Below are 14,553 nucleotides of genomic sequence, written 5' to 3'. Positions count from 1 at the left end.
TGTCACGTACTCCACGCTGTGCTCAGGCATTCCCTGTGGTATATTTACTAAAGTGTGGGTTTTTAAAGATGTTGCCACAGTAAACCAATCAAATTCAACTAAACAGCTATCTTGCACCTTCTAGAAGATAAATAGAAGCTCATTGGTTGATATGGGCAACATCTCTACATCTAAAAACACACTAAATCACAGGTCTTCAACCTGTGGCCCTCCAGATGTTGTGGAACTACATGTCCCAGCATGCCCTGACAGTTTTGGCATGCTGCTATAGGAAAAAATGTGGCAATGCATGTTGGAACATGTAGTTTCACAACATCTGGAGGGCCATAGGTTGAAGACCCATGCACTAAATATACCCCACATTGTAATAATCCAGCATATACTGTGTCTTGGCAATGACTTCACTTGATGCATTTTGGTAAATGTATAAAAGAAAAAAAAAAAAAACCCTGTAATTACTGCTGATATGTATTACATGGTGATGATTAGGTCTGTCAGTACATATATGCTCTTTACGGGCATGCTGTGTGACCTGGCATGTTACCTGTAATCTGCCTGTGTAATATATCTATATGTATATAAATATGTATTTGTGTGACTGAGTGCATGACACCTCGTAGCCCGCACATGTACACAGGGTAAGCATGTTCCTGTACAGGTATTTGGGCATGAACATGACAGTACATGTGTGTGGAAGTCAGGTTATCGTACTTGTACTGTAGCATTTTCCGGTTTACATGAAGTTGTCGAGTAGTTTGTGTGAATGACACTAATGCTTGTGTCTAACTCTGTATTTTATTTAATTTTGTACTGTGAGGATGAAATAAAGACTCACTCTGTGTCACGTGTGCTATTTTTGAGGCGGGTGTTGTATTTTACTAAATGTGTAAAAAATACTACTTTTATACTATTGCAAGTGTTTAATAAGGTATTGTTCATCACTGGAAGGGTCCAGTCACACTTACTACCCCTACTTACTGACTCAATAAGATTATGAACACACAGTGTAATTTTACAGATGATGTAAATGCAATCTATACAATTTTTATATATATATTCTTTTTTATTATCTGTCAAATTGATAACAAAATTTATAGTTCATTCTAAAATGTAGTTAAGGCCAGAAAACCTTGGTTAAAATTATGTAGCAAAGTTGTTTGAATTAAATGTAACCCACTCAGGGCTTAAGAGAAATTTGGGGAACCAGTCCCCACAAAGTACACCTGTGTATTTGGTTGTCTTTATAAAGGCATCTTGCTGAGGTACTCAGTATCGCTGTATGGTTAATGCACACACAAGTTAATTGGCTGGTACACTTAAATTGAAGCCATTCCGGCTCTTGCTGAAGTGAGGCTGTGATTGGTTGATCTTGGTTTCCACGGTAATGGAGCAGGACTTGCCGTGCTGGCTGCACTGAACAGGGTGTGACACTGTGACCTGGAAGCGCCTCTTCTCACTGTAAGAAAGTAATGTGACACTTAGTACATAATGCCTCCCACTCATCCATATAAAGCTATGTACATGGTCAACATTTGTTTTTTATAACTCTTCTATGTAGCATATCAATAATCCATATGTGAACCTGCATATAATACTTACTCTTATACTAAAAATACAACAGCGATATATTCATATGTACTGCACTGTGACAAGGCCTGGGGCCAGATGCACTAAGGGCCTTATTCTAGTTCACTCTGACAAAATCCTTCTTAGCTGGACAAAACCATGTGCACTGCAGGGGGGCAGATGTAAAATGTGCAAATAGAATTAGATTTGGGTGAGTTATTTTGTTTCTGTGCAGGGAAAATACTGACTGCTTTATTTTTACACTGCAATATAGATCTCACTTTGAAGTAAAACCCCACCCAAATATAATTCTCTCTGCACAAGTAACATCTGCATCCCTGCAGCGCACATGGTTTTGTCCATCTAAGAAGGATTTTGTCAGAAAGAGTGAACTAGAATACGGACCAAAGTTTCAAAAATGATAAAATGGAGAGTTATCCTTTGACGCCCCCTCTCCAAGAGAAGCCTGAATAGGAAATGCTGCTTGAAACTTCATGTACCTCATTTAGTTCTACCCTCGCCATACAGTACCACAAAAAGGCTTGGGCCTAACAGGATATTCCATTTTGAGTGAAGATCTTCATTTTGACATTGTCCCTTTCTGGGAAAGTGCTAATCTCAGATTTCAATCCCTGACTCCATTTAAATAAATAGAGGCTTTAATCAAGGAGAAGCCTTCTATTCTGTGAAAATGCCGGGATCACCAAATAGTTAATCTATTATTTTACTGGGAGCTGGATCATATCAACATGGTGCTTTATGGAGACGGATGGACACCTATATTAAAAGCACCAGTGAGTTCCCCTTTTCAAAATGAGAAATGGGACAAACTCAACTGCTTAACTTGGCCCTACAAGACCTGGGTACAGGACATCCAGGCCTTGGAGGTGGCCTCATGGCAATCACTATAGCTAGGCCCATACATAGTTATGTGGAATAGTGAATGTTAGCTGAACTTTTCTTACAACATTTTTGCAAGGTGGGGATATTACAGTACAAGTCAGCTATAAGAAATAGACATTTTGCTAGCATATTGTTCACTAGGAAATGCCTTGTGCCTCAGAGATAATCCTACTGGATTTACATGCTGCTTTGACATGGTTACTGCTTCATCTCACAAACAGCCGCTTTCACTGCATGCTATTTGAGGAAGCGATTACATGAGCTTCACTAACTGCACATTTGCTCCACAGAACTTTGCAAGAAGGAAAAATGGAGTTGCACAATGTTTATTATTAATACTCAGGATGACGTCTGTGACCTACATAATGTAGCTTATGTTCTAAGTACCATTCCCAGAGCCCACAGGAAGTCTTGTGCGACTACTTTTGTTACCATTCATAATACCTTGTGACACAAGCAGGCACCTAACACTGGCGACTGTGACAGCCTGATCACGCTCACCACACTGCCTCTGCCTCATCTCTCAGACAGCCTACATAGAGGAGTAACTTTACCTGCATAAAACAGGCCACATGTACTATGTACCACTATGTACTGCACACAAAAAGGGTAACTGGTACAGATCGGTCTTGTGATAAATCTCACCAACTGGGCAGACCCAGTCATCAAATGATTTCACATGAATCAGGGTGACACAGTTGTTTTTGTAATAACATACCCAAAGGTAAATAATGTTATGTTTAATTGTCATTATAATTGTCAGTGTTTCTTTGTAAGAATGCTTACCTGTTATTATGTAAAAGTTACTAACAAGTATTTTAATCACTGAAAAGAATTTATATTGCTTCTTTTCAGTGGTACTAAATTATTTTGCACTACAGCTATACACATTACATTAGACTTTTCCTAAAGTAACTAACTGCAAAACATATGCAAATAGAACATTCATGGCATAATTAGTCGGGGGGGGGGGGGGGGTGTCTCTGCTGCTGTACTATGTTATAGCTTCAAGATTGTGCAAAAAGGGAAGACGAGAGAGACGGTATTTTTGCCCATTGCTGTAAGACCCACAGGATGTACAGTTGATTTTGCAATGGGAACTATGTGGACAAATACAGTTAGTGGCCTGTCCAGCACACACGGCTGAGAGCCTGGTGTGTGGAATAACCGCTACAATTCTCCCATCACATTTCAGAGAAATTCCTCCCCGCGTGTCCCAAGAGAGACTGCCTGGTCAGTCACAGTCAGAGAACGTGAGAGGAGGAAGGAGGTGGCTCAGAATGAAAAGAAGGCAGAAGGGGGGTATGGAGGCACAAATAGGGATGTGGGAGTTAACAGCTAAAAAGAACTTGGATGGTTGCCTGGTGCTGACCAAGGACTTTTCTCTAATGGAACTCATTAAGCCCTCCATCCTCATCACAGATCTATTCAGATACTGATGCTGTTGCCATAGAAATCACTCAAACCCCTCCTCCCATATCCCCAGGTTTAACCCCTCATTGTTGAAGGCAAAGTGTCACAGTAAATGAAGAAAGCTGCACAGAAATTGGTAAAGCACAATGATATTACACATGTGACTTTTACCTACTAGATTGGGGAGTGCAGGATTAGGAGGGGTAACTGTGGAGGAAAACCTCAGAAGAGGAGACATTCTGGTGAAGGAATTAAGAGTTAGTCAGAGGGTAACACAAGGAGCTAATGAAAACAGCTGAAGGCAATATGTGAATACTTTCAAGTGACAGGAGGAAGGGGGGGGGGGGGGGGGGGTGAAGGGCGCTCAGAGTGACAGTGAAATGAGTAGAGGGAAGAAATCCTCCCTGATAACATTTGCAAAATGGCAGTATATCTATTTTATAAGTTAAATAATTTGCTTTTGACTGGAAACAATATATTCCCTTAAAATTGCAATTACTAAAGCAAATCACAGTCTGAAGGATATGCAGTGTTATATCAGGAACAGACAGCTGCTCTATTCACAGCACACAATGGAAGCAGCCATTTGTGGGCTGAACCAATAGCTATAGGAATGCAGCATATCAATTTCTTAAGCACTAGAGGCACCGTGGTGTCTTGATGTCACAGTGGAGAGGCTGAACCATTGTTTCACATTTATTTGCTGCCTTCCTCTGGGTTCAGCCCACAAAATGGCTCCCTGCATTGTGAGCATCATGGTAGTTGTTACGAATATGTACTATCACTGGACCCACTGTCCCCAACACAACAATGGGAACAGATAATGTTTATGAAATGATGTTCTCATTATAGTGCACCTGGTGTATATCATTGTTAATGCCGTTATTTAATAATCACAGATTACTGTAAATTGTGTTTAAATCTAAATTCAATATTTTAGCCTGTGCCTAATTCAGTTCTCTGTTACGAAGCATTCTAATGTGATATCCCTGTATTCACACACACATAACATCTTGTCCATTGGTCCGCCTCTCCCAGACTGACCACCCTGCTCAAACAGAACTAGCATGGCAGTAGCACAAGCAGTATTTCAATTGCTTATTTGATAGCAGAGGTGGAGACGTGTAATGATGATGTGATGTGTAAGTCCATGTAAGGGGCTTATAAAGAGTAATAAGGACCATCCTTTTTACAGGATCCTGAATAACACATAGCTGCCTTCCTTGGATGCGCCGTCTCCAAGAGAAGCCTGAAGAGGAGATACTGCTTATAACTTCATGTACATCATTTAGTTCTGCCCTTTCCGCACAGGGATGCGGTCATTTGGTCTACAGCATGATGGCCGACAGTCATTAGGTCGACATGGGAAAAGGTGGAAAGGTCATTAGTTTTACAGTTCATTAGTTCGACAGTGTCTAGGTCGACAGTCAAAATGTCGACATGGGGTTTTCACTGTTTTTTTGAGCCGACATATACCGACAGGGGGTATTTCATGCCCTACCATGCACCAGGGCATGGTGGGAGAATAAAATAGTGTGCCGAGCATAGGGAGGCACCGTGCCCGAAGCATTGCGAGCGCAGCGGTACACTTTAAACTGTGTCCATGTCGACTGTGTTGACATTTGGGTAAAAAAAAACATTGAAAAACCCCATGTCGTCCTTTTGACTGTCGACCTAGACACTGTCGAACTAATGACCTGTCTAATGAATGACCTTTCAACCTAGAACCATGTCGACCTTTTCCCATGTCAACCTAATGACTGTTGGCCATCATACTGTAGACCAAATGATCCCAACCCCTCCATACAGTGACACAATTCCAAGTATATTCTCTCCATCCTTCTAGCTCCTGCTAACGTGAGTCTCCCAGCAACTTTTCAAGAGTAGGCAGTATGGCATGACGCTTATTATCTGCTGTTATCCTATGACCTAGAGATAAGAGCTAACAATGTAAGCCAGTCCCTGGCTCTCCTATGTGGTACCCACTGCCCTTTCTTTGCCATTGCCTTACAATCTTGATTCTAAATAAGCTTCCAGAAGGAACCAGCCACAGCAAAGCGGTGCCACAGCAGCTATACAGATCTTCTGCTTTCCTACAACTAGTGCACAGCTGGCACCTGCAGTTTGTGAGTATCTGATGGCCTAGTAACATACAGTAAGTAGGAATGGTTGTTTATTGTTTAGCATCCCAAGGCCAAATCATTAAAACTACTGATAAACAAGATGGATAGGATGGCATAGTTAGTGGGTAATTCAATTAACGTAAAAAGCCTCTGCCCAATTGAATCAGCATAAAAATACGCCAACCCAATATTGCCCAAAAGCGCTTGTAGCAAGCACTTTTGTGCATATCTGACATTGTCTGCCATGCAAGGTACAAGATGGGGTACTGCTATCAGCATTTAAATGCTGTGGCAACAGCAATTTACACCATTTGCCAGCAATTAAATTTTCCCCTTAGTCACTCCTAAGTCACTTAGTCACTCATAAAGATGGCGTGGCCGCCATCTTTATCCCTGGCAGCCAGTGCCAGTCGCAGCAGCTATCCCTGGCAGCCAGTCCCAGTCACAGCAGCTCCAACGGTGGCAGGGAGGACAGCACGCAGCACGGCTCTGGCAGGAGGGGGACAGCACACAAGGCCGCCATCTTTATCCCTGGCAGCCAGTCCCAGTCGCCATCCTGCTGTTAGCAGCCGCAGCCTGCCCAGGGGAGACAGCGGTGGCCCGGTCAGGGGGAAAGCGGCCAAATCCGGACCGGCCCACCGGAAAATGGCCCTGTTTCCCAGTGGCCCCATCCGCCCCTGACACCACTCATCCAAACTGCTAATACTGTACTTTTCCCACTTACTGGTGATGTGCTTAGAATTTTAGAGGGCATTAAGAAAAACTATCATGGCTCACTCACCTCTTAAAATGGTTGGCTAACACCCCAACGAGTTCTCCCACATGGCTCTCTTGTGGAGACTGCCCAGCAAACCGCAGACACACAATAAGGTCTTTGTGGTCTTTTGTGTGAAAAACAATCAGCTGGTCTTTCCCATCTGTCACACTGATGCCAGATACCTTATGGATGAAAGAGAAGAGATATCATATAGGCAGAGAAACACTCCGGTCCTGATTTTAAGTCACAAACAACTGGCATGAGGCTGCATCATGTGATTTTCTGCATATTCCTCATGCATTGCAGTTCAGTCGTACACATCTTCTCTGTAGGCTTCTGGGTGGTAACTGGGAGGCAACAGTGCAGATGTAGAAGAAAACATTTGTGTGTGTGTTGGTGTATGTAGTGTTGCCAGAATTACTATTCTGAGTCATATATAGGTATTCTGGATGCCAAGTTCAGACTGACCTCCTGCACTTATTGCACCATGGGGTCAGCATAAGTGCTGGAGTTAATGGTGGCAGATGTTCTCATGTATGGGAGAGAGTGCGATGGTGCAGTCACATAGATGTTAACACATTTGAACATTTCATAAGCTTTCATTTGCATTCTGTTCAGCAGGCGGTTAGAGATGTGCGCATTGCGCTTGGTTTAAAATTATGCCCTGGGTCCTCTGTATCTCAACATCCCTGACTGGTCTCTTTCCACAACCAAGTGGAGTGAGTATCAGTGCACTGAGCATAAGTGCCAGGGAGACCAAACCATAATACAGCATACAAAGTGCTTTGCAGCTAAGATGCGAGCAGTCAAGCAACTAGTAACTGTCTGTGGTTTATTACTTACTAGCTGGAGTACCCGGCATTGACTTAAGGTGCCCATACACAGACCGATGGCACCATGCGATACGATGCGTGCTCCCTCGGGCATTGCATCGCACAGTACAAAAAGTATGTGCTGCACATACTTTTTGTACTGCCTTCTGACTGCACGCAAAACGCATGCGAAGCGATGCAGCCCATAACGGGTGCCATAATCGCACTGTGTATGGGCACCTTTTGAAAAATGTATTTTTGTAAACAAACATTCTTAAAATGCCAAACACATAGTATTAAAAAAAAACTAGTATAAAAAAGCATTTAAAATGTTATACACATTTAGGAAGTAAGGAAGATAATGGGTTAGATTTAATAGGATGAGAGATTCAGAAAGTGAGAGATTTGGTAAGAAATCTCCAGTTTTTTTTAAAGCGGCAATCATTTACACTGCAAAACCAGTTTGATTTTGGTGCTTTAAAAAAAACTGGAGATTTCGGTACTTATGAGTTATCCGGGCGTCCGATTTTTAAATCGGGTCGGATCGGGACATCGCATCGCATCGCATGCGACCATCGGATGCGATGCGATGCGATGACCCGATTTTTCCATAGGAATCAATGTTAAAATGGACTGAGTCCATTTTAACATGGAATTCAATGGGACAATCGGGTCCTTTTCATACCCCTACTATCCAAGTGGGCATGGAGTTGGATATAAACCTGTGGCGAGCGTAGCGAGCCACCGAGCCCGAAGCGTGGCGAGCGTAGCGAGCCCCGCGAGGGGACACGGAATACCGTCCCCTCGCGGGGCTCGCTTCGCTCGCCACGCTTCGGGCTCGGTGGCTCGCTACGCTCGCCACAGATTTATATCCAACTCCATGCCCACTTGGATAGTAGGGGTATGAAAAGGACCCCTTTTTCCCATTGAATTCCATGTTAAAATGGACTCAGTCCATTTTAACATTGATTCCTATGGAAAAATCGGGTCATCGCATCCGATGGTCGGATGCGATGCGATATCGCATCGCATCGCATCTGATTGTATGCCTTAACTTAAGGCATACAATCAAAAAATCGGGAGCCCGGATAACTCACAAGTACCGAGATTTCTCACCGAATCTCTCGCTTTCTGAATCTCTCATCCTATTAAATCTCACCCAATATGTGAAATGAAATATAAAATTGCACAACTGCCAACAGGTTTCTAAATAAAAACAATAACAAATGCAAGCTCGTATATAAAATTTCACACTCTACTCTATGTATTCAAAACAATAGAACATTGTGAAAATAATTTCTGAAGTAATATTGCCAACAAACGAAGATTGTTTACATACAACCTCTGATCGCAAAGTGTAATTTGGTATAGTCAGAGAGCTGAGAATGCTGGCAAAGCCTGCTAACGGTCTCTTAAGATCATGACAAAACATGACAACCCAAAACGCTCGCTCCGAGGCCCTTCCCATATGCTGTGAGGCCCCAAAATGAGTGTACAGCAAAAATTGTGGTTTTTAATTAAGTAAAAATTAACAGTAATTAATTTAGATGTCAAATTTTATTAGTTGCCTTGGTCTTGTATTTATACGCTTGTATTACAAATTTCACGATCTTCGCTTATAAATTGTGAATTTGTATAAAAAGACAGAAAAACATATTTTCGCTTTTATAGATTAGATAACCAGAATGTCACAATTATAGTTTATGAATACATGAACTTGACGGCCACCTTAATAGTCATATAATATACGCTAGTATACACAGCAAGAAAATAAGCTTTGTAATTTTAATATAGAATATACTATGATAACCAAATGTAGGGTTCTCTTAATTTTATATTAGAAATTCGTCCATGACAACCATCAAATGCAAGGACTTTAACCTTGTCTCTTTACAACACTGATACCCCTTTGCATCCCATCTCCGACCCGGGTTATTGCCGGTTTGGTGATGTATGGAGTGGTGTCAAAGCACCAAAGCTGATAACCTGGGTCGACTAACCCCACAATTGTACCTGGGTTATAATTAGGGTTAAACCCGGGTCACACTGTGTAATAGGCGACTCGTGTTTAATGTGAAAGCGCTGGACCCAGGATCGCGATCTGTGGTCCAGCCTGTGTTTGCGATGTGAAAGGGGGATCAGCAGTAACATTTTTTTATGTCCAATATCTTCTGAAATCAACTATATGTATATTAATAACCTGTTAAACCAAACTAGTTTTTTATAAAGACGTAGAGGCCTATTTATCAAGTACTTTTCAGAAAATGAAGTAGAAACTGCTGCAGATTGCAGTCCTGATTATTATTAATAGGAACTACAATTAGACTCTTATGCAGAGCCAGACCTAGGTATAAAGGCAAACCTAACCTAGGGACAGCGACATACAGGGACATTGGGATGGTGGCAGCATGCATCTACCACAATTGGTGCTCAGCTCCGAATGGGCAGCTGGCATGTGCAGAAACTATTACTGCAACAAGGAAAATGGCTGCTGGAAAGGAGCTCCTCTCTTTGTGGAGCTGCTGAGTCACTGCCTGTTTGCAGCCGCCAAGGAGCCGGGAAACTGCAAGGGTGGGCATAGCTGCTTATTTTACCTCTTAGGCTCTTAAAAATGAGTTTTAACTAAGTCAGCTCATTAGCATGTTTGAGTGATGGGAGAGGGATGCTGAGCTGACTGTGCTATGAGGGGTGCCGGGTGTTGCTGGCTGCTGGAGAGAGGTTAGGAGAGCGGTTCTGGGGCTGGGTGAATAGTGAAGCTGGCTACTGTTATCAGTGCGGCTGGAGGGTGACACCAAGTGCCGCAGTCAATTACGCACCCTACATCACTAACAACCAGCGCAGGCTCAGTGACCATCTAACTTGCTGCGCTGGCTGTAGGGAAGGAGAGGAGGCCCGAGCGGTGGGTATCGTGGCCAGGCTGATGCCTCAGCCCACCCATTGGCTGTGCCAATGTGACCATTCAACTTACTGATGGAATGATTACTTAATGTACAATGTGCTGCAGTGCCAGCTGGGCAGCCTAAAGCCAAAGCCTCCTTCATGCACCACAGGCATTAGATCATGCATGCCCGTTGCATACCCTGCTTTACATGCACATGGGCAGTAATAAAGGTGAGTCTCTGAGCACTCATACCAGTGTGTTTAGCAGAATTACATGTGTGTATTAGCCTAGGGCACCTGGAACCTTTAATGAGGCCCTGTACTGGTGTATGATGCTATCAGTTCTACAAACATCTAATGAAAGCTTTGATGCATGAGGCACAAATCAAGGTTCTTAGCGCTATAGACTAAGTGTTGGTTATGTCTAATGGCTTCCTCCATTGTGGTTAGCTGCCAGGTACACACACACACACACACACACACACACACATTTGTGTATGATAAATTTAATTGCAAATTTTAGCTATTAAGCGTTTGTTGTATTAGAAAGTGGCCTCATAAAGAGGATAAAATTCAGGCAAGAAAAAAAATACAGACATTTAAGAAAACAAAGAATAGCAGAGAGACAACAAAATAATCTCAGCAGCCCAAGCACCGGAGTTGAATGAAGCCAGCACTGGACCAGACATCGGCTGATCCATCTCCATAGAGATCTCCATGGTAACCACATCCCCCAAGTGGTTGTCATGGTGATAGGATGGTTTTGGATGCAGAGATGTCAACTGCTGCTGTCTGCAGTATTAAATGTGGCTGATCGTAGCCCCTCTTAACATCCTTGTTTTCCTTCCCAATGCTTTCATTCCTTCCCCTCTCATTCACATCAGTCCCCGCTGCTTTATTCCCTGTTTTATACTGTAATTCTCGCTCTCTTCATTAACAAACAAAACATCTGAATAATAATAAACTTGAGGAATCTAAAAGATCAACATAGGAAAAACAAATAGGCTATACAATTAAAATGACAGTCTAGACAACTAAGCAGAATAATGTGAAATTCTACAATGAATTAGGCAATAACTGCACACACAATGAACCAGTATACTCTGTGCCTCTTACAACAATCATTGCTATGCCAACCCAGCTTTTACACATTTCAAATATTAATTTATGTTTAGCGCATTACTAGCGGATGACCTGGTTTTATGAATGAGAACACAGACCCCTGTTCACATATCTTCTACTCTGTAAGTAAATGTTTTCACAGGTTTTATTTTAAACCAAAATACATCAAAACATGATTATAAATCCACTACAGCAAAATCTATTTATGTATGCTGATTACAAATATGACATTTGGGGGAACAAAAAAAAACACATTTCATGGTTGTCAAAGGTAACCACTGGTACTGTTTGGGGAATATATTTGTCAGCAGGCTGAGCAACCAGGCTGTCATCTGTCAAACGAGAAAATCTGATTTAGCCCATAGAGACATATTCCACCAAAGAAGGGATATTCAGAACATAATAATTCATTGCTTTGTCTAAAATTGATTTTGGGAATATGCTGTACAATCTCAGTTATGCTGGGTATATAATAATACAAACAATGCCTCCAATGAATATAGATTATTAAAATAATTTCATCTTCATATTCAGGAGGGTGAGGTTTATAGTCTTCTGATGCATAAAGACAAAGGGAATAGGTCTTTATGCAATATGACAAAGAGAATATGTTTAAATCCAATATGACCTAGTCATGTTATTTAGCCATGTGAAATTGCTTGTGTATGTGGACAGAAATACATCTAGCATTTTGAACAAATGGTTATTGGAATATATGTGATTTTGTGTGGATATTTTCCTTAGTGATAGCTAGGGGGTATTCAATCTCCTGCAGCCATCTCCCGACGAGGGAGATGGCTGCAGGGCCCTATTCAATGCTGTCTTCCCCGACAGCATTGTACAGGGGATCTCGGCAGAACGAGCCCAACTTCACCAGCAGTCAAACTCGTTCTGCCAAGAATGGCCAGGAAGTGGCGAGCTCCCGGCTGCAGCTCGCGGCCACGTCCCCTTCTTGTCCCGCTGCAGGTGGGACATTGAATCCTGCCTGCGATTTCTCGGTCGACAGCCATGACCCCACATTGAACACCCCCCAACCTCTAAAATGGCTTGCATAGAGCTGAACTGACATAGGGTTGTGCTTTGAGGAATGCTAAAATTGAAGCATCTAACATCTAAAAGGTCCATACGCATGTATGGATAGCAATGACGGGGAAAATCACTGGGCAGAAAAACACTCAGTTCATACACACTGAGCGTTTTTTTCCCCACAGGATCCAGAATAAATTTCCCGGTCCACATGTTTTTTTTTTATCATGCCTATGAAGAACCTGCTCGCTCTTGGCAGGTAAATCAAAATCCCAGATAATTCTGGCTATTGGTGTTAATTATACTACTACCTTTAAACCACTTTTTACCTCGGCTAATTGAATATAATAGTCTGGGAGATTCCGGTATTGGTGCAATACCTGCAAATCTGCCCAATGTTTTAAATCCACAATTACTTAAAAGGCTAAACCAATCTGGGACGTATCAAAGTATGGAGAAAGATAAGGCGACGTGAGAATAAGTACCAACCAATTGTCTTCTGTATTTTTACAGGCATGTTTGACAGATGTGATTTATAAGTCGATTGATTAAGGCCGAATACATCTCCCATATGGTCAGCAGTGATGCCAATATGACGTTTCATACATACCTATACAATATACATTCAAATGTATATTGTACAGTATATTGATGTGTATGTAACAGTTGAACTGTAGTTGGCAGCCACTAGTTTCTGAATGTGCAATATGTGTACCCATACCTCCCCTTTAGAATGTAAGCTCTCACGAGAAGGGCCCTCTCTCCTTATGTGCCTTTCTTAGAATATATAAACCACTGCCACCCTGATGATTGCTTCAGTGTCCTGTCCCTTGATGCAACTATCCATATTAACCATGTACTTGTCCTAAACTGTCTTGTACTGTAATTTGTTATGTGTTTTTGATTATAACTATGCTCTGTAAAGCGCTGCGTAATTTGTGTGCGCTATATAAAAAAAATGTTAATAATAATAATAATATATTATATATATATATATATATATATATATATATATATATATATATATATATATATATATATATATATACATACACACACACACACACACACCATTAGGGATTTAAACCTGTAGAAAACCAATATAAAACTCATGCATAAGAGAACACATTACTTACGTTGTAAAGTGGAGTGCTGCTCATTACTTTATACTGCTTGCTGGGATCCATTTTGTACAGATGTCGGTCTGTTATAAAGATGGCGCGATCTTCTACTTTGTTAAATCTGTTTACCTGTGTAATAAAAAGGTGGAGAGTCAGACAGATACGGGCTACAAAGCAGTACATCAGAGAAAGAAAGATATATATACAGAATTGGTAGTAAACTCATGAAGAGACAGGGCTGAAGAAGTTATGGCGGATTACATGAATGAATTTATGCAGGACAAGTGTTTATTTTCATCAGAATTGGTTGGAACTTTGAGTTTTCAATATGATTGATGTGAATTCCAACCCCCCCCACACGTTTAAATCTGCCAGCTACTGCTTCACCATGTCAGCACCCAGCACTCACCCAGTGTGTCAGGTGTTCCTTACCAATAGTGCCTTATGTGACCACCTAGGTTCATGTAATGATAGCTCCGCCCCTTGCCAGTATTTGCAGCTAAGAGGCGAACACAGATGCTGGCAATCGTGCGGCTTCAAGGACCCTATAACCTACACAGTCAGCAGGGAACTAATTAATACCTGTTAACATTGCAAGGAGTTTAAAGCTCCAGAATGTCATGCATGCAAGATATTTCCCAGTGGTTGCTATGTTAATTTCTCATCTCTGAGCAGAAAGTGCAAATTGGGTGCAAGGCAAAGCTCAAGTGAAAGCTATCCGCCCAGGATAGTGACAGCATGGAGAGGTTCTTATGAATCTTGTAGACACAGTAAAAGTCTTGCTATGGGATCCACAAGTGTCTAGTCATGCCGCTAATTGCAACACAAGT

At 41.8% G+C, this 14,553-nt stretch overlaps 1 protein-coding gene across 2 annotated transcripts in view; it reads right to left on the bottom strand.

Moving 5' to 3' along the window:
* Positions 1-927: 927 nt before the first annotated feature.
* Positions 928-14,553, bottom strand: part of MYO1D (myosin ID) — an 87,287-nt gene continuing 73,661 nt past the window's right edge. For both annotated transcript variants that reach the window (XM_083147471.1, XM_083147472.1), the window contains 3 exons: positions 13,739-13,852; positions 6,787-6,944; positions 928-1,456 (listed from right to left, as the gene is read on the bottom strand). In XM_083147471.1, the coding sequence (XP_083003597.1) occupies positions 1,300-1,456; positions 6,787-6,944; positions 13,739-13,852 (429 nt within the window). In that variant the 3' untranslated portion in view covers positions 928-1,299. The remainder of the gene's footprint in view (positions 1,457-6,786; positions 6,945-13,738; positions 13,853-14,553) is intronic.

The sequence above is a fragment of the Crinia signifera genome, chromosome 6 (assembly GCF_055691185.1).
Source record: "Crinia signifera chromosome 6, ASM5569118v1, whole genome shotgun sequence".
NCBI lineage: Eukaryota > Metazoa > Chordata > Amphibia > Anura > Myobatrachidae > Crinia > Crinia signifera.
This window is presented reverse-complemented; position numbering and strand designations above follow the sequence as displayed.